Source organism: Oncorhynchus mykiss, chromosome 12 (genome assembly GCF_013265735.2).
Source record: "Oncorhynchus mykiss isolate Arlee chromosome 12, USDA_OmykA_1.1, whole genome shotgun sequence".
NCBI lineage: Eukaryota > Metazoa > Chordata > Actinopteri > Salmoniformes > Salmonidae > Oncorhynchus > Oncorhynchus mykiss.
This window is the reverse complement of record NC_048576.1, coordinates 39444794-39470233: the sequence shown is the minus strand read 5'-3', so window position 1 is coordinate 39470233 and position 25440 is coordinate 39444794. Positions and strand designations below refer to the sequence as shown.

Here is a 25440-nt window from a genome sequence, read left to right as displayed (position 1 = left end):
CGAGAGATGAGATGATGCTGGTAAACCTTGTATTTAGAACTTATTTTCCTGTAAAAATTGCTTGGTTTCTGTTTCATATTATTACAAACCAAGCCTTCTGTAGGTTTCCTGTAACCTAGCCCTATAGCAGTGTTTTCCACCAGCCAAATAGAAAAAGTAGCCAGCGAGGGAGTTCCGGGCTGAGGGGTTTGAGAATTTTGTTTGTTTGTTGACGAACAAGCTCTATTTTGGTGGCCTCTAGTACATTATTATGCCTTGATGCCATCCAAAAGACAAAGCTAAATTATTGAGGACTTGACTGACTTTACCTCCCAGATTGGTACTGAGTTGTGGTATTGAGTAGAAAGTCATGACCTTTGAATTCATGCATTTTCAGTCATTCAAATTCTGTTTGTTTCTTGAAATGATGTATTTAATTGTCTCAGCTGCTGTGGACAGTTAGGTAAGGAAAACAGCGTCATTTTGTAATTTGGGTGAACCATCCCTTTAACAGTTTGACCTGTCAATCAATCACTGTGGAGGGGGCAGGATGTTTGTGTCAAAGCGTTGGTAGGATTTCAGACGTCAATCAATCACTGTGGGTGGGACTTTGAGGGAAGGCGGTAGATTAGTATTCTAGTCAGAAAAACTGGATCTCCAGACCCCCCCAACAGTGTGTGAACCACCACTTTTATTCAAAGTCAGGCACCCATGACATACAGGTATGATTAAAGAATTAAGCAGGTGTTAAACTTGGTCTTAGCTACACAGAAAACAGCATTGACTACTCCATTGTCGACACTGTAGTCAAACCTATATCAATATCTTTAATAATGCCATAATAAGTATCATGACATTGTCCACTCTGACAATGAGAACGATAAAAGACTGGAATAATATTATATTGAACGCATTAACACATTACCGTAACCAAACAAACATTTTGTAGATTAGAATTTATAGGAATTAACAGTAAATGTACTACTGGTGATATATGTAATAGGGAATTGATAGACACTAACAATCAAACAACTTACACAATGAAGTTACGAAACAATGAATGTGCACAAAATGGCTGGAGAGAGTGCATTCTGGAGAGGGAAGTGCATTGTGCAGCCGTACTCTGAAAGATGGACAATAGTGAGTGCCCCCCAATTAACCTACGAGTGTCTTTTTTATGAACTCTCCCTGACTTCCAAAAGACCTGACAGCTAATATGCTCTAGACGGGTTGATTTAATTTTCCCCGAAGTTGGCACTCATTCACTCCCCCTCATTGATGGACTGCTGTAATAAATATTGTGGGAACTCACTCTGGTTTATGCTAACACCCAACCAATGGCTTCTAAATCTATTAGGGGAGGGAACAAGTGTAGTGAGCAAGTACACACTTTTAGCTAAGGGGTAGGGAATTGGAATGCAGCCCTGGTTTTTACCTCAAAACAAAGAACATCCTTATTTCAGCCTGACTGGTTGTTAATGTTGTCATTGGACAGTTAGGGGGACAGTTGCTCATTTCCATGTCATCCCCACTATACGATTCCCCTTCAGTCTCCTGTTGCCTCTGTGACACTGAGGTGGGCAATGGAGAGGAAAATTGACATTTTAGATGTGCCCCTTCTCTCACGCAAAGCTGCCTGGCACAGAGGGCCACTAGACCTTGACAGAGAAGAAGTCCATCCATCACAGTGCTACAAATGGACTTAGCTGGGCTAGCTTTTTCAACGAAGGAGATAATGCTAGATATGACATGCTGTGACCTAAATAGCTTTGACTGTTTTTGGGGGGCTGAAATGATCTCTTGTCCAATATGATAATGATGATAGGGCAACTGTTTTCAGGCTCATCACGTGTGCAAATATATGACCTTTTGATATGAATGGCAAGTTTTGTTACGGACCACTAATAACCTGTGTGGGGAGGGGGGGTTTAAAAAATAGTTTTTTCCATGAGCGTGTCCATGCATCTGTGACCTTTTTTTGAATAGATTTTACAAAATGTGATTTGTGGATTCACAAAGTATTTTCTTGTTGCCAGGGTGAACCCAGAGAAGCTGACGAGCGTGCAGCAGAAGCTGGAGGCTTTCCTGGCCCAGGAGAAGGAACAGAAGGAGCGAGCTCAGAGGGTCAGTATCCTGGGAGGGGGTTAAGGGCAGGGGGGGCGAGACCATTACAGGATTGGGATGGATCAGGGGTCAAGCCATTAGCTTTCCAGGACAGGAGTTATTTTCAGCCATAGTGCTTACACCCATAACATCCAGAGTTGTCACCGGGATGATAATGCAGGGTCCGACATTAACGATGGCCCACTGGCCCGGGGACAGTAAAAACATGTCGTGCCAGTGGATCTTGTCAACTTCTGTGTGCGTTTTTGCATTCCAGTTCAACGTTTGCCTCCTCTGTTTTAGTCTACCATTTTGAAGACTACGCACGGAAATGTATTTACATTTGAGTAATATGATTGGCCTTTCATTTAAGCACCACCACGCGCCCACGCGTCGCAGCTACTCGAGCAGTACATGAGTTGATGCCTTCACATAGCACACGCTGTCAGGAGCAAAAAGAAGCTACTCACTCACTGAGCTGATTGTATTTTGAGCTAGGGAAAGCGATTTACAGAAGTAAACCTTCAATAGTGAACATACTAGAAATATGCTGGCTACTGTTGATAATCTGCACAAAGAAAGCTACAAAAAGACATCTAGCGTTTGTCTTGGCTAGCCAACTGTAGCCAGGTCAACATCTCTTTTGGAACACAATTGTCTTAAAGGGGCGCAGCGTCTGATTTTGAGATTGTTTTTCCTTCTTAAAATGACATAATTTACAAACAAAAAATGAATGCAATTAATAAAAATGCTATTCTAAAGAATAAAGACTAATTTCTAAATTATTCGTTTTTTTAATACATATCATAGGAATCAAATGTAGCTTAATAGCTGAATATAGAGAGGGCGCATGCCAACCTATAGGCCCTGGATGACCCCAATGCATTTAAAAAGGACACCATGTCCGGGCCAGTAGAAATTTTGTTAGGCCGGTAGATTTTTGGACAACATGCCCAACCTGTAATGGACTGCATTTACATACTGCATTATTTACACTTCTGACTAAGTAACTAAAATGTGATTGAAAATGGAAATTACACATGTTATTTTTGTGTGTTTTTGGCTCTGTCATTAACACCCTCGTTGCCTAGACGGTGCAATTGTTATACCCACTTTTTGCCATTTCATGCGTCAACAGATTGTTTAATCATAATTTCACGTTTGTAATGTATGTGCACAAGTACCGCAGTATTAATTTCTTGCCAGCTCCAAACCCAGCAGTGCTGTAATCAATATCAATGTAGCACTAAAAACAGGAGGAAAAAAAGAACAAATAATTTGAAACAGGCAACACATTTCTCCTGAGGAGAGAGCCCACTTGAAGAGGGTCCCTTATCACCATCTTGCACCATCCCATGTGATTCATCGCCTCCCTCGGCTGGCTGTTCAAGGAGATGGCAGTTGTCGATATCGCTCACCCCCCCCCCCCCCCCCCCCCCCACCACTCTCTCCCTCTTTCTCTGTGCAGTGTTTCGTCTCCTACCTGCGCTCCGTCTACCTCATGAAAAACAAAGACGTCTTTGATGTGTTCCAGCTCAAGCTCCAGGAGTATGCAGCGTGAGTAGAAGGGACACGGGCCATTTTGACCACTAATCTGTCTCCTAGCGGTGGAGCGTTTTCCTTAGATCTGCTCCAGTTGTTTAGGGCTTCCCAATCCCGAAAGAATGTCAACCAGGCCACAATATGCCTGTTTGTTGTGCATGTGAGGGGACTTGGACATCATTATCCACAAGGCCTTAACAGAGAATATGGTGTGGGGCATCATTAGAAGAAGCTGTGTCATCCCCTCATTCAAGCATAGAGTAGCTTAGCTTTAGCCACTGCTAGCTATTTTAGCCTTTTTAGACCATGATGAACCATACATTTCAGTAAAATTCCAACTTGATGTCATTCTTCCCTTTTGGTACTTTTGCTAGTTCTCTGGGCCTCGCTGTTGCTCCAAGGGTGCGTTTTCTCAACAAAGTCCAGAAGCAGAGAGCAGACCCTGGACAGAGTGGCGGGCTGGGAGATGTGGCCCCGCATGAGGAGGAGAAGGAACTAAAGAGCTTCAAGGCTCAGCTCAGAGGAGACGGGCTCAAGTCCGAAGCTCAAGAATCCCAAAGCTCAGATGAGGAAGATGATGAGGAGGAGGATGAGGAAAAGGTACAGCCCGGTCCTAAGGGTCTCATCTTCGGGGAAGATGAAACCGAGGAGGATGAAGATATGAGGGACTTGGACCTGCTCACAGTGAAGAGAAAAGATGTCTTCAGTCTGGAGGAAGTTGACCAGGATGATGAGGTGAGGTGCTCCTGCCTGTGGTGGTGCCAGTTCTGTGGACACCAGTGTCTCTTAATTCTGGACCTGGGGACCCAAAGGGGTGCAGGTTCTTGCCATGGCTCTACACACCTGATTCCACTAATCAACTCATCAAACCTTTTGATTAGTGGAATCAGGTGTGTAGTGCTTGGGCACAAAAAACTAAATATGAATCCCTTTGGATTTCCAGGACCATGATTAGGAAACACTGGTGTCCACTTAACGCATTACGCAAGTTGCATTTACTTATTTAAAGGTCCAATGCAGCAGTTTTTATCTCAATATTAAATCAAATATAGCTTTTTAGCAAAGAGCAATTTCTCAAGCAGGGAGGGGAAAACTAGCTCTTATTGGCAGAGGTTTGGAACTCTTTCTTATTGATCTATTGACTCATTTACTGCCTGGGGATGTCAGGCAAAAACTCTTAAGTTGGAATACTGTGAAATTTCAGATTTTCTTTTCAAACAGCACTTACACTAAAAGTGCCTTATCATTTTCACAGTATTCCAACTTAGACTGTATATATCCACACTTCGATCTCATGAAAATCATGTTTTTGACTGCACTGTGCCTTTAATTTTTTTTTGCTAAATGCAATTACTCCATGTTGTTCAACATAGTATATATAAACCCTCCATAGATGTTAAACAAGCCATTGGGGCTTTTGTTCGACTTAGATGTGTTGCTGTGTGTGCTTTTCTGCCTAATTCTGGAAAAGCAGCGGCGTCTGTGTGTGTGAACAATGCAAGCGGGAAAAGGTAGAATTAGCATGCCCAAATAAGTGAGCAACCACAATCAAAGCTGTCGGAGCTCAGTCAGGAGCCACGCTGCCAACAGAGACATATTCGTCTCTACAGTCAAGCACAACAAGCATCTGTTTACAGTCACGGCCAATTTCAGGTAGAAAAATGGTTCTGGAAACTGCCAAAATGGCCAATTTGTGGAAACCCAGATGGCTATATACATGCCTAGCCTAGGTGCACTTTGTTTACATGCATATGTTTCGTCTCCAGTTGGACAAGCGGTTCAGTTCCATCTCCAACCATCTGTTTTCTACTGAGTTGCCAACTTGCAATGCCTTTGTCTCATATACAGTTATGACCGAAATTACTGGCACCCTTGATAAAGATGAGCAAAAAAAGACTATACAAATGTAAATATAATCCTGCGCTTTAGCCTGGCTTTGCTCTGTGTTTCTGTAGAGTTCACTTTGTTTCTATAAAAGTTGGGAACAACATGTTCCAGGAGCCTCAATCACTACACGCATACCTGGCATACTCATCGATGTCAGATTTCATTTAGGGCAGATGGTTCCTCTCTGCTGGAGAGAGAACCTCTAAATCACTGTTTGCGCCCCGTTCCCACCTACGTGTACGTTCCTTAACAGGGGATGTAGATGCTGAAGTGGTGACCTCATCACAGTAATAACGCTGGTTTGGGTGATGAGCTTCTAATCTAATTCAATGGCTGAGACAAATCTGTCTGTTGCACTCGTCTTTATTGTTAAGTGAGGAGTCAGGCAGCTACAGCTCTTAAACCCCTGCACACAACTAGTGTGACTCAGTGTAAACTTTCTGCTCCTTTCTCTGGAATTGGTGTCAACTGATTCGAAATAGGTCCTTCCAAGCTTTTTCTCGTCTTATATTTAGTTTCTGTGCACCTTGGGACAAACAAATTGGGCTAGCTCCCATGTGAAGTTGAAAATAAAACATCCTAGTTTTCCCTTAAAAAAAGGCCGCTGTAGGGTAGAAACGGTTTGGAGAAGAGGTGTTTGAACAGAGGTCAGGGTGAGTTTAGCTAGCCCAGGCTAGCTATTTCATTGACTCCTCTGCAGTGGGCTATGAATATGCTGTAGGTGGCTGGGGTCACATCTACTGTGCCTTCAGCTGGAGTGTGGGAGGCTGCGGAGTGCTGGCTTTCCATCTAGTCCGACATGAATCACTCTCTTTAAATGGGGTGAGAATCCTTTATTTTTATTTTTTGCCCTTCAAAACATTATGAACACCTTCCTAATATTGAGTTGCAGCCCCCCTCTTTGCCCTCAGAACAGCCTTAGTTTGTCAGAGGATAGACTCTACAAGGTGTTGAACGTGTTCTACAGGGATGCTGGCCCGTGTTGACTCCAATACTTCCCACAGTTGTGTCAAGTTGCCTTGGATGTCCTTTGGGTGGTGGACCATTCTTGATACACATGGGAAACTGTTGAGTGTGAAAAACCCAGCAGGCTTGCAGTTCTTGACACAACTGGTGCGCCTGGCACCTACTACCAAACCCTGTTCAAAGACACTTAAATCTTTTCTTTCCCATTCACCCTCTGAATGGCACACACACAATCCATGTCTCAATTGTCTCTAGGCTTAAAAATCCTTCTTTAAACCTTCTCCTCCCCTTCATCTACAGGGCTTGAAGTAGATTTAACAAGTGACATCAATAAGGGCTTATCATTCACCTGGTCAGTCTATATCATGGAGCGAGCAGGTGTTAATGTTTTGTACACTGTCTATTGAGTGAAATGGCCACATTTACGTTAGATCATTAACAGTAAAACAATTATTTTTGGGCCATTTTTATATGAAATGAATGGTTTATAGTATAGGGATTTCTTGACCTGAATAAGTTACCGTTCCACATAAGAGTTGATGAATATCAAAGAGACTGGGAAACTTTCAGAGTTAACACAAACTCTGAGAAAGACCATATACTTTACCCCCAGCATGTGACAGTAATTAAGTTGTCCCACTGTCACGATCGCTGTCTGGACTCTATTTTGGGAGTGCTTTTATCGCCTTCTCTATAGAGATCCGGATGACCTCACCCTTGTCACCCCAGCTTTTCAATCCGGCCGGCAGGGTCTGTTCCGCTCTGTTACCTCTGAGATTGTCATTTTACCCAGTGAAACAGAAAGACCCCTCACTACTGTCTTCTGGCCTGATCCTGTCCTAGTGGGGTTGGGAAGCTCCTTCAGGTAGAGATGTTTTCAATAATTATTGGTTGAATTGACATTGTCACTTGACACGTTTTAAAGCTGCAATATGGCGCTTTTTGGGCGACCTGACCAAATTCACATGGAAATATTTCATATCTGTCATTTACCATTGAAAGCAAGTCGAAGAAGCGGTAGATCTGTTCTATATGTACTATTTCTATGCTCCCAGTTCTTAAGTTTTGTTTTTGCGTCTTTTACTTTCGGTTTTGTTCTACAGCTTCAAACAGCTGTAAATACTATATTTTTGGTTTGGATAGATATTTCACAGTGGTTTACATGGTACAATGATTCTTTACACTATAGTTTTTTTCGTCACACAAACTAAAATTAGGAGAACAATTAGAATTTTAGCAACCAGGAAATGACGGAATGATTCCTACATAGTGCATCTTTTAAAAGATCAATAATGTAAATGACTCAAATGTCTGCGATATTCTGGCACAAGGTATAGAGCATATTAATACGCTACTAATTTATGCCTTACCCCAACCAGCAATTCACTTCCTCAACCTTCTTTGCACATTATGGCAGTTCTGAAAAAACATGAACACATGCTCCAACAACACCCAAATAGGTCCTTCAGAAACAGAAACACTCTCAGTATAGTGGTGCAGGTCTTAGATGTTGTGCACATGAAATTGTCATTCCGAAATATATCCGCAACATATTCCATGTTGTTCAACTCAGCCCGTTTCCTCTATACAGCTGTTCCATTCTCCGTGTAGCCTGCTGCTAAAATGGACGGAGAGATATTGCTCTAGCTGCAACAAAATGGAATATACAGTACATTCGTAAAGTATTCAGACCCCTTCACCTTTTCCACATTTTGTTACATTACAGCCTTATTCTAAAATGCATTTTTTTTATATTTTTTTATTTTTATAAACAATACCCCATAATGACAAAGTGAAAACAGGTTTTTAGAATATTTTGCAAATGTATTAAAACTAAAAAACATTCTTTATTTACATAAGAATTCAGACCGTTTGCTATGAGACTCGAAATTGAGCTACGGTGTATCCTGTTTCCATTGATCATCCTTGAGATGTTTCTACAACTTCATTGGGGTCCAGCTGTGATAAATTAAATTGATTGGACATGGTATGGAAAGGCACACACCTGTCTATATAAGATTCCACAGTTGACAGTGCATGTCATAGCAAAAATCAAGCCATGAGTTCGAAGGAATTGTCTGTAGAGCTCCAAGACAGGATTTTCTCGAGGCACAGATCTGGTGAAGGGTATTAAAAAAAATCTGAGGCATTGAAGGTCCCCAAGAACACCGTGGCCTACATCATTCTTAAATGGAAGAAGTTTGGCACCAGCAAGAACCTTCCTAGAGCTGACCGGCCTGGTCAAACTGAGCAATTGGGGGAGAAGGGCCTTGGTCAGTGAGGTGACCAAGAACTTGATGGTCACTCTGACAGAGCTCCAGAGTTCCTCTGTGGCGATAGGAGGACCTTCCAGAAGGACAACCATCTCTGCAACACTCCACCAATCAGGCCTTTATGGTAGAGTGGCCAGATGAAAGCCACTCCTCAGTAAAAGGCGCATGACAGCCCACTTGGTGTTTGCAAAAATGCACCTAAAAGACTCTCACATCTGGAGGAAACCTGCACCATCATCCCTACGGTGAAGCATGGTGTTTTTCAGCGGCAGGGACTGTAGCTAAGGTTCACCTTCAAACAGGACAACAACCCTAAGCATACAGCCAAGACAACGAAGGAGTGGCTTTGGGTCTGAATGTCCTTGAGTGGCAAAGCGAGTAGTGTCATACCCAAGAAGACTTGAGGCTGTAATCACTACCAAAGGTCCCTCAACAAATTACTGAGTAAAGGGTCTGAATGCTAGTGTGTGTGTGTGTGTGTGTGTGTGTGTGTGTGTGTGTGTGTGTAAATGTGCAAACATTTCTAAGAACCTGTTTTTGCTTTTTTCATTATGGGGTATTGTGTGTAGATGATGGGGGGAAAACAATTTCATCCATTTTTGAATAAAGGCTGTAACGTAACAAAGTGGAAAAGGTGAAGCGGCCTGAATACTTTCCGAATGCACTGTAACGTTGTGGATATACACAGAATTTAATTTGTATAATATCTAAAGACCTGCATCACTATACTGAGACGTTTTTTCTGAGCCTTTGTTCATGATTTTTCAGAGCCCGCATTCTCCACAACGAGGATTAGGAAGTGAATTGCTGATTATGGTGTGTTTCTCAAAAACAAGAGAAATAGGTCCCTTCTATAACACCCCATTTACATAAAGAAAATACAAATGATGTAAAAAATTAAATAATAAATAAATAAAAAGTAAAATTCTCCAACTAAAAACATTAGGGTCAATCGGTGTTTGTTTTTTTTGTCCGTTCTATCATCGGATAACGTAATATGAATACAAAAAATTAGGAATCACTAAACGTTAATAAGGCTTCCCGTTAATGCCATCGTTAATCTTCAGTTTCTGTCTTTGAGGTGGTGCTAGCCGTTCATAATAACACATCCCTCATTCCCAGGAGATGTCCTTTAAAATGCAGCTTTGTTAGGATGAGATTGATTGAAGCAATCGTGAGAGCAACCCGCAATAACAATCTCAGGAGAGGACAGGAGCTTGTCGACAGTCCTCTGTGTCAAATGACACCTTTCATTGGGAACGCAAAGCACCGCAATTCCATTATCCTAATTGCATCCTTGTCGTCCCCTCTCCCTCATTTTGAAGACTGTTGAAACTGTCTCCTGACAAAAACAAATCCGTTGGACATCCCTTTAAGGTTATTAAGGCCTATCGTACAGATGGTATGCTAAAAGCTTATGATATAATAGAGAATGCTAGAATTTCTCTTTTTCAAAGCCTATAGGTGTTTTTTCAGACACTATAGCTTAATTTATTCTGCCTATAGAAGTTTTATATACACTATATATACAAAAGTATGTGGACACCCCTATTTCAGCCGCTATCATTGCTGACAGGTGTATTACATTTGAGCACACAGCCATGCAATCTCCAGAGACAAACACTGGCAGTAGAATAGCCTTAAGAGCTCAGTGATTTTCAAAGTGGCACCGTCATAGGATGCCATCTTTCCAACAATTCAGTTTGTCAAATTGATTGCAACACTCACTACCAAGTTCCAAACTGCTTCTGGAAGCAATGCCAGCACAAGAACTGTTCATCTGGATCTTCATGAAATGGGTTTCCATGGCTCAGCAGCCGCATACAAGCCTAAGATCACCATCCGCAATCCCAAGCGTTGGCTGGTGTGGTGTAAAGCTCTCCGCCATTGGACTTTGGAGCAATGGAAATACCTTCTCTTGAGTGATGAATCACGCTTCACCATCTGGCAGTCCGACTGACAAATCTGGGTTTGGTGGATGCCAGGAGACCGCTACCTGCCTGAATGCATAGTGCCAACTGTAAAGTTTGTTGGAGGAGGAATTATGGTCTGGGGCTGTTTTTCATGGTTCCGGCTAGGCCCCTTAGTTCCAGTGAAGGGAAATCTTAACACTACACCATAGAATGATGTTCTAGATGATTCTGTGCTTCCAACAGTTTGGGTTAGGCCCTTTCCTGTTTCAGCATGACAATGCCCCCATGCACAAAGCAAGGTCCATACAGAAATAGTTTGTCGAGATCGGTGTGGAAGAGCTTGACTGGCCTGTACAGAGCCCTGACCTCGACCGCATCAAACACCTTTGGGATGAATTGGAATGCCGACTGCGAGCCGGGCCTAATCGCCCAACATCATTGCCCGACCTCACTAATGCTCGTGGCTGAATGGAAGCAAGTCCCAGCAGCAGTGTTTCAAAATCTAGTGGAAAGCCTTCCCAGAGTGGAGGTTGTTATGGCAGCAAAGGAGGGACCAACTCCATATTAATGCCCATGATTTTAGAGTGAGGTGTTTGGGGGCGTCCACATACTTTTAGTCATATAGTGTACCTTGACTGTCAACCTTAGATGCCTTAAGGCTGGTTGGTGCATGCTGCGTTTTGTTTTCCGAGTAAGTGCTGTAGAGTTATGACTGTCAATTTGGCAAATGTGATGAAATAGTTTGACACTGAGCCGCAGGGAACTTTGTTTCTATTCAGAGGAATGCTAGAGTTAGATTAGGTTGCACCTCAGTTGTGTTAGTTCAATGCTGTCTTCCTCTCCGTTACTTTTAAATCAATACTGAACAACAATATAAACGCAACACTTTCAAAGATTTTACTGAGTTACAGATGGAAATCAGTCAATTGAAGTAGCCATTATTCCCTAAGTGATGGCGCAGCCAAGGGTGAGCTTGGGAGGTCTTAGGCCTACCCACTTGGGCGCCATGTCCACCCACCGGGGAGCCAGACCCAGCCAATCAGAATTACTTTTTCCCCACGAAAGGGATTTACTAAAGACAGATATCCTCCTCAGTCCCCCCCCCCCCATCCCCAGACGATCCCACAGGTGAAGAAGCAAGGATGTGGAGGTCCTGGGCCGGCGTGGTTGTGAGGCCGGTTGGACATACTGCCAAATTTTCTAAACGACATTGGACGTGGCTTATGGTAGAGAAACTAACATTCAATTCTCTGGCAACAGCCGTATTGAACATTGCTGTCCACATTTTAGTAGCATTTATTTTCCCCAGCACAAGGTGCACCTGTGTAATGATCATGCTGTTTAACCAGCTTCTTAATATTTCACACCTGTCAAGTGGATGTATTATTTTGGCTAAGGAGAAATGCTCACTAACAGGGTTGTAAAGAAATTTGTGCATAAACAAAAATAGAGAAATACGCTTTTTGTGCGCGTGGAACATTTTTGGGATCTTTTATTTCAGATGATGAAAAATGGGACCAACACTTCAGTATACTAATGGGTAAAAGTAATAATTTAAACGATCAGACTATAGAGACTCCATTCATTGCATAATGCTAAGTCCTTACAGGTTGTTTTGATGTCCCCGTTCCCCCCTGTATACAGTGGTGTTTGATCCGGCTCATTGATTGAAGGATTGTTTGGTTAATTGATTGATGAGCGTCTGATTCACACTCTAGTTGATTCATTTGCCCTCAGCCATTCATGTCAGAATGGGCAGCCTCGGCTGACAGTGAGAGGAATGCTCCTCAACGCACAACTGTCCAGTGATGAAACAAGCAATAAATCACCCCTCTGTGAGATTTAACTTACCCTCTGCTTATGATATACTGTGTGTCTAAGCATCACATTTCATTATGAGTCTTGTGGTTTCACCTGAATCATTGTTGAAGTTTGTTTGTCCTTGCCTAACGAAATTGCTAAATACGTACAAACATGCTAATTATATTTTTTTTAATTAAGATTTTGTTCAACTTTGAAAGGTAGGACCTTTTTTAGATTAGCGAGTTCCTTCGCTGCGAAAACAGCTTGCCGACTCTGGCTGCTAAGCTCACATATTGCAAATTTCCATTGTCGCTCCCATTCAAGAGGCCAACCTGCCAGCTACCTAACCCTGAGAACATTTTAACATTTAAGATAAGAGCAGCATGCACTGGGAAGTCCAAAGGTTGAGGAGAGCAAAGCAAATTGGTAAGACTTGCTCTTAAATTGGGATGAAAATGCATGGAATATAGATGGGGTAAGAATTGACTCTGTGGCCCCCCATCTTCTTAAGTCTTTTCAAATGCATACAGAAAGCCACGAGCCTTTGTGCAAACTGCTGGTATTGGATTCCTCCTCAATAGTTTTTTTTTCCTCAAGAATTTATTTTTGACGGGGCCCATCATTTTTCCATAAATGCAGTGCAATAACTTCACACCCAAAGATATTTAATTGATTCAGAATCGCGGCGAGACTCTGCCTCCTGTGGGAAACGCTTATTAAACTGGGAGGGTTAAGAAATGAGGTCCTGAGGTGAGAATCCCAACGCCGGCGCCTTCCAATTAGATTCTCAGTGGGGAGATAGAAACTGGGGATGGAGAGGGAGTGACATTTACTGATTCGGTTTTGACAAGGGAGGTGGGACGGTGGAGGGGTGTTGTCTTGTACTGCTAATGATGTGCTGACCTCATTATGTTTACGAAGTGAATTTTGCAACAGGTTGAATGTTGAAGTCTAATTCAGTAGTTGGCTGAATGAATGAAACCCCCCCACCCCCCAAACATATTTTCCTCTGCCACACATTATTGCATTGCTCCAGTAGTCTCCTAGTGTTCGTTGTTGTGCAAAGAAGTTCATTTTGTTCAGAACACTTGATGTGTTTTTTGAATAGGGCTCTCGAAATTGATGGCACTACCTTCTGATGGCAGACTCTGGGTTTGTCAGCAGAACAAACTATAGAAACGTAATGGTTTGCTGTCCTTTTTTTCCGAGATGACTCTAAAAAGAACCTTCAATAGATGAATAGTGTGAGTCATAGAAATATAATTAATAGAACTGGCTTGGAAGCGCTAACCCTGGCAATTTGACTGGGAAACTCATGGGTACACTCGCAATGGCTGCCTGGTATTGTGATGAAATGATTTTCATGCTAATTTGGAATATTCTATCAACTAATGCTGGATTGCCATGGTAATGTAGGATGTCCATTCAAATTATGCTAACTGATGTGGTTCATGCAATGGAATGTATTTGTTGTTGTAATGTCAGTTGAGTTGACTCAACTGATTGAAAGGTACAATTTCTGCTTTTAATTCCTTGCATGCGTACACTCAAAATGGCTGACAGTCCACCCATTATCGCGTCGTTGACTTGTGTTGGGACGTCCGTTCTATTCATTCTTTCATTCTATTTCTATTGAGAAAATGAACAATTCTCCTTCATTTGGCTGGGGGAAATCTAATGTCTTTCGGTATGACAAAGTATCCCAGCATAATAGCCAACAATTTCATGGGCTGTTATTTAGTTTTTACCGCCACATGTTTTTTAAACACGTTTTTCTCTCTATCAAAAGCTCACATCAGTTATTCCTAATTGAAGATGGCGATCAATGTCCCCAAGGGAGGAATTTCATCATTTATTGAACCATAAAATGCACCACCTTGCCAATTGGACCCCAAATACATCAACATATGGTTTAGTGAGAACGCCTACATAAACTGTGTGGTAGAAATTCTGAAAGCCGGCCATTGAGGCAGCGCCTTGTAGCCCTAGGTCATTCTGAAGTGAAAAAGAGTTTCTTAATAATCTGGCATGCAATATTTATCTTCTGAGTGCCAGCTCAGCAGAGTCTAGTGCTGGTTAGTCAAGTCATATTCCAAGGGCTTGTTTGATTAAGACCCTAGGCAAATTGCTCTATTGCTCTGGATATGGAGCACATTGTTTGGGATGTGTCAAGGAAAGTTGATTTATCCTCCTGCTTTGACTACATCGACAACATCGTTTGTTCGCACAGAATCATTCCTAGGGGATAATCACTGTCGCGAAACGCCAATTCGGGACTGAAAGATGTTCATCAGATTCCCTTTGTTTATGTTATGCCTAGTGTCCTTGTCAACCTCTTAACCAGAGATCTAAATCTGGGCAAACATTGGAGCACTATAAAGCCTACAGGTTGTATTTAGGCCAGATTCTAATTAAAGGAGCAATTGAAATTGTGTTAATTTCTTGAATAATAATGAACGAGTTGAGGCACGGACCTTATATTGAGTTGTATTATTTTCCAGAGCCCAGAGTTAATTATCCCTTTTATACCATGGCTATAATTTAACACATTTGCAGGTAGAAATGTTTTCAACATCCACTGAAGTAGCTAGCAAGTTTAATAGTGACAGTAGTTGCCTTGGTAACCAAACAAGACTTACTAGTTTTAAAGTTAATATCCTGCAATTCTACACAATTTTCCATGATTCATGCCATGGGGAGGAGAGAAGATGTTGTAGCAATTTTTATAGCAAATTTCTTGCAATTATACACATTTTTTCCATGATTAATGCCATGTTAATATATCTGATTGAGAGTGACTAACAAAATCACAAGGGTTCCTGAATGGGGACCCCTGGAAGTCAGGGCCCCTGGGCGCACATTCGGACATGATGACAGGCTAGAATAACTTAACAATCAAATCATATTTTTGCTGACATGGCTAATTGAGCTACTGTCAGGGACTGACATAACAAGAGAGAAACTGCCGATGCGCAATCAAATATGGCACTATTCACTATTAGAATCCACTATTCTAATTCTCAACAGGAAGTTAAGACCCCGACTGATGGATAATTATTTATCTACAGTGCATTCTTTTTACACATTCTGTTACGTTACACCATTATTCTAAAATTGATTCAATGTTTTTTTTCTCATCAATCTACACACAATACCTCATAATGACAGTGAAATATTTGCACATTTATTAAAGATTAAAACATTTATTTACATAAGTATTCAGACCCTTTGCTATGAGACTCGAAATTGAGCTCAGGTACATCCTGTTTCCATTGATCATCCTTGATGTCTCTACAACTTGATTAGAGTTCACCTGTGGTAAATTCAATTGATTAGGAAAGGCACACCTGTCTATATAGGTTCCCACAGTTGACATTGCATGTCAGAGCAAAAACCAAGCTATGAGGTTGAAGGAATTGTCCTTAGAGCTGCGAGACAGAATTATGTAGAGGCACAGATCTGGGGAAGGGTATCTAACGTTTCTGCAGCATTGAAGGTCCCCAAGAACACGGTGGCCTCCATCATTCTTAAGTAAAAGAAGTTTGACACCACCAAGACTCTTCCTAGAGCTGGCCTCCCTGCCAAACTGAGCAATCTGGGGAGAAGGGCCTTGGTCAGGGAGGTGACCAAGAACCTGATGGTCACTTTGACAGAGCTCCAGAGTTCCTCTGTGGAGATGTGTGTCCTTCTGGAAGGTTCTCCCATCTCTGCAGCACTCCAATCAGGCCTTTGTGGCCAGATGGAAGCCACTCTTCAGTAAAAGGCTCATGGCAGCCCGCTTTGAGTTTGCCAAAAGGAACCTAAAGGACTCTGGACTGATGAAACCAAGATTGAACTCTTTGGCCTGAATGCCAAGCGTCACATCTGGAGGAAACCTCTCACAATCCCTACGGTGAAGCATGGTGGTGGCAGCGTCATGCTGTGGGGATGTTTTTCAGCAGCAGGGACTGGGAGACTAGTCAGGATCGAGGGAAAGATTAATGGAGCAAAGTACAGATATCCTTGATGAAAACATGCTCCAGAGCTCTCAAGACCTCAGCCTGGAGGCGAAGGTTCACCTTCCAACAGGACAACGACCCTAAGCACACAGCCAAGACAACACAGGAGCGGCTTCGGTACAGGTCTCTGAATGTCCTTGATTGGCCCAGCCAGAGCCTGGATTTGAACCCGATCGATCATCTCTGGAGAGACCTGAAAATAGTTGTGCAGCGATGCCCACCATCCAACCTGACAGCGCTTGAGAGGATCTGCAGAGGACAATGTGAGAAACTCGCCAAATACAGGTGTGCCAAGCTTGTAGCGTCATACTCAAGAAGACTTGAGTCTGTAATCGCTGTCAAAGGTGCTTCAACAAAGTACTGAGTAAAGGGTCTGAATACTTATGTTAATGTCATATTTCAGTTGTATTTTGTTTTATAAATTTGCTGAAAATTCAATTGTGTGTAGATTGAGGGGGGGAGACCATTTTATCTGTTTTAGAATAAGGCTGTGTCTGAATGCTTTCTGAATGCACTGCATATGCAGTACCAGTCAAGTTTGGACACCTATTTTTACAATTTTCTACATTGTAGAGTAATAGTGTAGACATCAAAACTATGAATAACACATGGAGTCATGTTGTAACAAAGTGTTCAACAAATCAAAATATAATTTGAGATTCTTTAAAGTAGCCACCCTTGGCCTCTGACAGATTTGCACACTCTCAGCATTCTCTCAACCAACTTCATGAGGTAGTCAACTGGAATGCTTTTCCAACAGTCTTAAAGGAGTTCCCACATATGCAGCATATGATAGTCCCACTAAGGGCAAACCAGATGGGATGGTGTATTGCTGCAGAATGCTGTGGTAGCCATGCTGGTTAAGGGTGCCTTGAATTCTAAATACATCACAGACCGTGTCACCAGCAAAGCACCATCACACCACCACCTCCATGCTTCACGGTGGGAACCACACATGCGTCTCACAAAGACACATTGTTTGGATCCAAAAATATCAAATTTGGACTCATCAGACAAAATAACAGATTTCCATCGGTCTAATGTCCATTGCTCGTGTTTCTTGGCTCAAGCAAGTCTCTTCTTCTTACAGTTGATGTTGAGATGTGTCTGTTACTTGAACTCTGAAGGATTTATTTGGGCTGCAATCTGAGGTGCAGTTATTTGCCGGTTTTTGAGGCTGGTAATTCTAATGAACGTATCCTCTGCAGCAGCGGTAACTGTGTCTTCCTTTCCTGTGGCGGTCCTCATGAGCCTATTTTATCCTAGGCTTGATGGTTTTTGTGACTGCACTTGAAGAAACGTTCAAATTTCTGACCTTTGTGTTAAAGTAACTGTTGGTCTTTGCTTATTTGAGCAGTTCTTGCCATAATATGGACTTGGTCTTTACCCCATATAGGGCTATCAACTGTATACCAACCCTTCCTTGTCACAGCACAACCAATTTTCTCAAACGCATTAAGAAGTAAAGAAATTCTAAAAATGTACTTTTAACAAGGCACACCTATTAATTGAAATGCATTCCAGTGACTACCTCATGAAGCTGGTTGAGAGAATGCCAAGTGTGCAAAGCTGTCAAGGCAAAGGGTGGCTACTTTGAAGAATCTCATCTAAAATATATTTAGATTTGTTTAACACTTTTTTGGTTACTACATGATTCCATATTTTATTTCATAGTTTGTCTTCTATTATCCTACAAAGTAGAACATCGTAAAAAAATATATTTTAAAACCCTTGAATGAGGTGTTTTCAAACTTTTGACTCATACTGTATATACTCTTTTTACTCTGACATGTCCGAGGCTCACTTTGAGAGAGTAGGCTGCTGCTGTAGTGTACTACTGACCTTTGTCTTGATTCCTACATCAGAAGATAGGCCAGTTGCCCTGTAAATTGTTTGACATTAATTTAAGAATTAAACTATTTACTACCAATAGAGATCGCAAAACTGCACTCCGTCAGGGGCTGGGAAATGCATTTCTTTTTGCAAAAAAATCAGCTGAGGCAATGTGTGGGCACTCCTAATGGCTCTCTGTAAAGATGCTTAGTTTGTCTTGGTCAGCATCCCTGAGTCTCCGGTCTTAACCTGTTGACATAATGGCAAAGTTGTCTAGCTACCTGTAGCAGGGACTGACCGTTTCAGGCAAGGAAGTCAACATGATCAATATTATGAGGTGTTACATTAGCGGTTTGATTGTGTTAGGTTTATTTAAGCTATAAGGCCCGATGGGTGGTGGTATATAACCAGTATACCACAGCTAAGGGCTGTGTCCAGGCACTCTGCATTGCGTCGTGCTTAAGAAGAGCCCTTAGCACTGGTATTGGCCGTACATCACAAACCCATGGTCCCTTATTGCTATTATAAAGTGGTTACCAATGTAATTAGTGCAGTAAAAATGTGTTTTTTGTCATAGGCCAATCAGCATTCAGGGCTCGAACCACCCAGTTTATAAATGTAAATATATGCAGCATTGTTATCATTTCCTCTCTCATTACAGGAAACTGACAGTAACACCATTAAGAAAACAGAAAAAGAGACCAAGTTCAAAGAGGCCAAGAAAGTCCTGAAGAGAAACTTCCAAGTCAACACCAAATTAGTCTTCACTGAAGAGGGACAGGTTTGTGCAAACATTTATCTACATTCCATTTTATTTTGAGTCAGATCCAGTGATACCATTTTTTGGCTTCAGGCTCTGCATCAGCTAAATAAGAGAACCCGTTTGTTTACGGGCAATTCCACGCTAACAGATTTACGCTTAGATTTTTCACTTTAAAATATCTGCCAAACAAAAACCATGGATTTTAAAGTTGAACAAAACAAACAACTCTATGCACAATGACTTTGAATAATTTGCGCAATCATTTGTATAAATAAAGCATGTGCAGATATATTGGTAACAATATATTGGTAACAATAAAACTGCGGGAGATTTTACTGTAATTCTGTTACCAAATGTTGCATCTGCACAGTTTGTTTAATGTATGTATTAATTACGGTAACATCTTCCTCAGTTTTATTCTGTTACCAATCTTTGTATCTGTACAGTTCTTCCTATAAATGTGTTTTTGTAAAATTCTGTGGAACATAAAAAGTAGTCCTTGTGCCTAGAGTTTTGTTGAACTTTGAAATCAATGTTTTTTTCTTTGGTATACATTTTAAAGTTACAATTCTGAGTCTCAGCGTAATTGCTTTGCCATTACAACCATCATTGTAAGAAAATTAGATGGCACCTGTGATGTTTAGTTGTGTTGGCTGCATTGAATCCCAGCCAGCTGCACATGTAATTAAGGAGACTAAACGTGTGTTGTATGCCCACTTCTATGTGTGCGTTTGTGTGTGGATAAATGTTTTTGTGTGTGCATATGTGTTGATTCCTATCCAGCTGAAAATGAGATGGCACCATTGCAGTGTTGTGATTTAACTCTGTGTTGGTCTATGCCCCTCGCTCTCCAGATGGTGCAGCAGTGGCCCCCGCTCCAGAGGACGGCCGTGCCAGCCACAGAGGGGGAGGAGGATGACTGCACGTCGGGCATCAATGTGGAGGAGGCCAGAGAGAGGCTGCGCCGAGAGGACCAGGAGTTTGACAAGCTGGAGTACAGGCGTAAAGTCAAAGAGAAACACAGGGTAAGACTGTAGTACAATCATTAAGTTAAACAAACACACGGGTGAAGACTGCCGCACAGCCGTCAAAGGTCAGCCAAAAAAATGCATCAAATCAAGCAGAAAAAGCAGGCAAGACTGTAGACAGAAGCAAAAACACAGGGTAAGACTGTAGTTCAGTCAGTGTCAAACGGTTGCTTCACTAGCCCATACAGCAGCCTCGGGCAGGAGGTTAGTCTATTATTTCCCTGCATCATTTGGGAACGTAGCATTTGATCCTAATGGTGATCCTCCTGCGCTGAAGGGGGGGGGGTGACAATGAAGTAGTACAAACTGCATAATCATAATGTACATGACATAATATATTCCTGTATTGTTACTGCTGCAAGGTCCCTTATGGTACCTTAGCACCTGGTTGGATGTTTATACGAATCGCTGTCAACGGAGCCAGTTAAATGCTCCAACTTAATCTCCCCCACTCTGCACCCAGCAGGTACTGTATGAAAAATAAATGTCACAGCTGTGACACGTGCACGCTCACACATATGCATAGATATACACACACACACACACACACACACACACACACACACACACTGAGGTTATAACCTCAGTGATTGAGGACAGGCATGGGCCAGATGGGTCTCTGGAATGACTTGAAGCAGCTGTTGGAGCTGCACAGTATCAGTGGGGACCAGATGAAAGGGAAGGCAAGGCCAAGGGAAGGCAAGACCAAGCATTCAATGTGCTTCGAAATGGGCTCTGCACATTAAATTCAATAACCTGTTAGATTAGGGCAGAAAAATTTATCAGAAACTAGGTGATCTTTATAGGCCTTGTATTGTGTGTGTGTATATATATATATATATATATATATATATATATATATCTCAATAAACATGATTGATATCTAATTGCCTTTTTTTTAATTTTTTTTTTAGCTTTTATGTATAACAAGGTCAAAATGTAAGCTATTAAAAGAACGTCTCAGTTCTACTGCAGTAAAAGCTCAAAAATGTGGGCTAGTACAGTTCTGGGGCTGAAACTCTGTTTTGGATATGAGTGTTCTAGATTTGCCCAGAAGAGAAGGCAAAGCCTGTCGTGCTGCACCCGTCCCTCCCACTCCAGGTTCTATTTTTAATCCCATATATAGTATATCGCAGGTTGAAACCCAAATGACAATAACAGACATGTCTGAGTCTGGCACACAGCTTGGGAGCCCACAGGCAGACGGGGAGATTAGGTTCAGTTAATATTTTCGAGAGCGAGCTTCGTTTCTCCACTAAAATAACTGCAGAAAGTTTGCTCAGCTTATCTGATTTGCAGAGAAAGTACTTTCCTTGCCAGTGGATAAATATTGACTGCTGGGATAAATATTGACTGCTGGATGCTATTGTCTCACCCACTCGTTGCTACCTTATTTTTATTTTATGAGATTATTATCTTATGATTTGATTGGAAGTAGTAATGACTGGCCTTTGAAAGGCATGTGTTGTGTTGAGGGAATATATACATTGCACAATGTGTAGAAAACTCATATAGAACCGAATAAAGTCATTTTTAGCAGTGTAGTCAATGTCAGGGATTTCTTTTTCACACTTATACAATTACCTTCTACTCAATTAACCCAAAGCTAAATAACCCACTAGTATTTCACTTTACTAGCAAAGGTTACAGTTCATCAAAATTGAATTGAAAAATGTTATGGTTGAGAGGGATGAAGCAGAAGGAATTGCAAATAAGTCTGGCTGCACAACCGATTGGCAAACGTACTGCAAATGTATAAATAAAGTGATTCAACTGAATAAAAAGACGAAGCTACACTTTAAAACAAAGAATGATAGTAAAAAGCTTTGGAGCGCCTTCAATGACATTTTGGGGGAAATGCAAACTCCGTTCCATCATTCATTGAATCAGATTCATTACAAAACCCACTGATACTACTTAAAATATTTTTTAATTGGCAAGATTAGCAAACTTATGCATGACATGCCAGCAACTAGTGTGTGTGTAAGAGGAAGTTTTTTTGTTGTCTATCAACAATGACAAGCCACCGGGGTCTGACAACTTGGATGGAAAATGACTGAGGATAATAGCAGACGATATTGCCACTCCTATTTGCCATGAAAGTGTGTGCCCTCAGGCCTGGAGGAAGCTAAAGTCATTCCTCTACCTAAGAATAGTAAAGCCCCCTTTACTGGTTCAAATAGCTGACCAATCAACCTGTTACCAACCTTTTAGTAAAGTTTTGGATTTTTTTTTTGACCAGATACAATGCTATTTTACAGTAAACAAATTGACAACAGACTTTCAGCACGCTTATAAGGAAGGACATTCAACAAGCACAGCACTTACACAAATGACTGATTTACTTGAGAGATTTATGGTAAAAAGTTTGATTTTCATCTGAATATTCTGAAATTAACAAAGACAATTTGCGCATTTTCCCACCAGTGGTGTTTCTCCACCATTCGGACTTGTTGCGGATAAAAGTCAGTGCGTGATGACATAGTGCACTCAATGTACGTTTTTGCTTAAGTTTTCATGTACCAAATACAAATCTAAAGTTCAATGTGTTTCTATCGCATTTTCAACTCTACCGATTAGTTTTGTCACAAACTATTGAGTTAAATAGAAGTGTACCTACTCTGGTTTTGGCACATGCGCTCTAGCCAACAGCTCACAGATACAGTGCGAGTAGGCTAGTCTACATAATTATTATGGATAAGAGCGGTAATATTTGTTTTTGTCAAACGGCAGTCAAGCATCAATCATCATGTCACCAGAGTAAGACCCTCTATTTATTTGGAAGGAGCATCAAGATGTGCACTCTCACCACCCTGTTAAGTTCATCATAACGTATTTCATCTGTAGCCTAATAAACTGCATGGTTTCCCGAGTCACCTTGGCAAGACAACACCATGTCATAGCACGACTCCAAGTTTACTTCGATATGATGGTTATTATATCAATGTTTGCGCACAAAGGCATTTGTACCACCATTTCTCACATACTTCATTTTACAGACACAAAAAGATCCCCCCGTGTCGAACGAACAAATTCTGTTGCCATTTATAAAATTGTACCGAAGCTACCTGTTTCCACCATCTGTCGTGATTAAAAAAACATGACGTTACTCAAACTGTGGATGAAAATGTGGTTAATGTCAAGCATGCATTAGCTCTGCTGAAGTGTTGTGTAGGTGAGCCACCTCCCCCGTAAAGGGCGGCCCTCGAGTGGCTCATCTCATGGTCTCGACAATTAAGTTATGCCGCAGGCACTCCCCCCGCACGTCTATTAGGCATGGCTGTTGTGATTAACGCCTTGTCCCGTTCATTTGTCGTGCTCGCCGAGCATTGGCAAGAATGGTTGTTGTGATGACGGCTGACGCGTGAAGGGAAAAACAGACACTTTAAAAATCCATTTAAATTTCTGTGCAGCACGCTGCCTCCGACACTCAGACGCGTGTCCAGAAATCAATTAGCAGCATTCACCAACATGAATCATTCCTGGCTGGCTGGCGTGCTAAATATCCCTCATGTAGCTAACTCTGTCTCTGGCTGTACTAAGGCCCTACTCAAACACTGTTGTGATCGTTTTAGTTTGACGTTCTAACTGAACTTGCCCCCTATACTTCTACAGTAGAGAGCCAACCGCTCTGGACCACTGTAGCTACTGTAACTGCACACAGCATGCTGACTGAGGGACCGGAGGCATGCTGACAGACTGCCAACTAGATGGGCAGTTACTAGTCTGGTGGCCGTGGCCCATACTAATGGAAGGCAGCTCAGTGGGGAAAATGTATTACTCTCCCCAGACCGTCCTAATAGATCCATAACTTATTTGTTAGTCACGACTCCCTCTGGTGTTTGCTCTCTCTTCTCCCACTTCCTTTCTTATGCTCTTGCTATCGCTCTCCCTCCACCACTTTTCTGCATCGTTTGGAGGCCGGGCCAGAGTAGATTCTCATATTTTCATTCGGTCACGGCCCTGTGCTCCTCACTAGCTCTGTAAAATGCTTTAGAAACCCTCCCCCCTGCTCATGAACCTTGTGGCCTGAAAACCAATGAGAGTCAGGTGAAAACCAATGAGAGTCAGGTGAAAACCAATGAGAGTCAGGTGAAAACCAATGAGAGTCAGGTGAAAACCAATGAGAGTCAGGTGAAAACCAATGAGAGTCAGGTGAAAACCAATGAGAGCCTGGTTCTAGCCTTCCTCCCATATCACAGACAAATGAGGAGGGAGTGGATGGCTGTAGGACAGCAGCCATTCCCCTCCTCCCCACTACACACACACCCACTAGTGGCGGTCGGTTCTGTTTTAAGATTAGGGAGGACCATTCTTTTTGTTGCTTGGCCTTATTTCCGAGGTAGGATGTCATTGTAAAATAATTTGTCCTTCACTGACATGCCTAGTTAAATAAAGGATAAATAAAAATTAAATTACAGCATATTGGATGAATCATTCATATTCCATTCACCCAGCTCAATGTAACATCGATAGATTTAGGCTACTACATGATACTCGAATTTGCCCTATACCCATCATAAGGTTGCTACAACCTAGTCTACAAATGAAAGTTTATAACGTAGGTGCACAGGGCGAAAGACACATTGGAGTATTCAAGGTGACAGAGAGTGACTCATTCAATACCGCCTTGCACACTCCGCCTTGCACACCTGCATCTAGCTGATCTAGGGTGTAATCATTAGTCCCAACAGCAGTTGCAAACAAGTTTCGATTAGACAAATTCAGCTATATTTATCCCTGTTTCATTCCATTTGCTTCCTTTTCAGAAATGTTTTTCAACAGAATCGGCAGAATGAATACACCCTTGATCACCTGCACACACAGTTCACTTTCATAGCAGCCACATACAAACAGCTTCATCACTTTGGGTTATGTGTAACTCTGTTGTTGTATGTGTCAAACTGCTTTGCTTTCTCTCGGCCAGGTCGCAGTTGTAAATGAGAACTTGGTCTCAACTAGCCTACCTGGTTAAGTAAAGGTGAAATTTTAAAAATTATTAAAACATGTTTTTTTAAGGGTCATGTTAAGGGAGAAAAAAGTTTATGGCACGTATCACTTAGTTTTCTGCCTAGCAATAAAGAAACAATGTTTGTTCAGATGTGTAGGAGGAGACTCAGCCTAGGAGAAATGGTTAAATATCGGTGCTTGTGTGAACAATGTTTTTGTCTAATGCAGCTGTATTGATCCTCTAAGAAGAATAAACTTGGTTTGAGCTTTCATAGTATCCGTGGAGTTTTTACTCTGAAAATTAGAACCTAACAATAGTCTCTATGTATTGGATAATGGCACAATCATTTGGCCTTGGGCTCATAAAATGTATTTAATGTATGGCTCATAACATGTATTTTA

General features: G+C 41.7%; 1 protein-coding gene across 2 annotated transcripts in view; it reads left to right on the top strand.

Annotated features, from left to right (window-relative positions):
- Window positions 1-25440, top strand: part of ddx10 (DEAD (Asp-Glu-Ala-Asp) box polypeptide 10) — a 68900-nt gene that overhangs the window by 23788 nt on the left and 19672 nt on the right. For both annotated transcript variants that reach the window (XM_036937557.1, XM_036937556.1), the window contains exons 11-15: window positions 2016-2103; window positions 3551-3639; window positions 3999-4359; window positions 18959-19078; window positions 19915-20085. In XM_036937557.1, the coding sequence (XP_036793452.1) occupies window positions 2016-2103; window positions 3551-3639; window positions 3999-4359; window positions 18959-19078; window positions 19915-20085 (829 nt within the window). The remainder of the gene's footprint in view (window positions 1-2015; window positions 2104-3550; window positions 3640-3998; window positions 4360-18958; window positions 19079-19914; window positions 20086-25440) is intronic.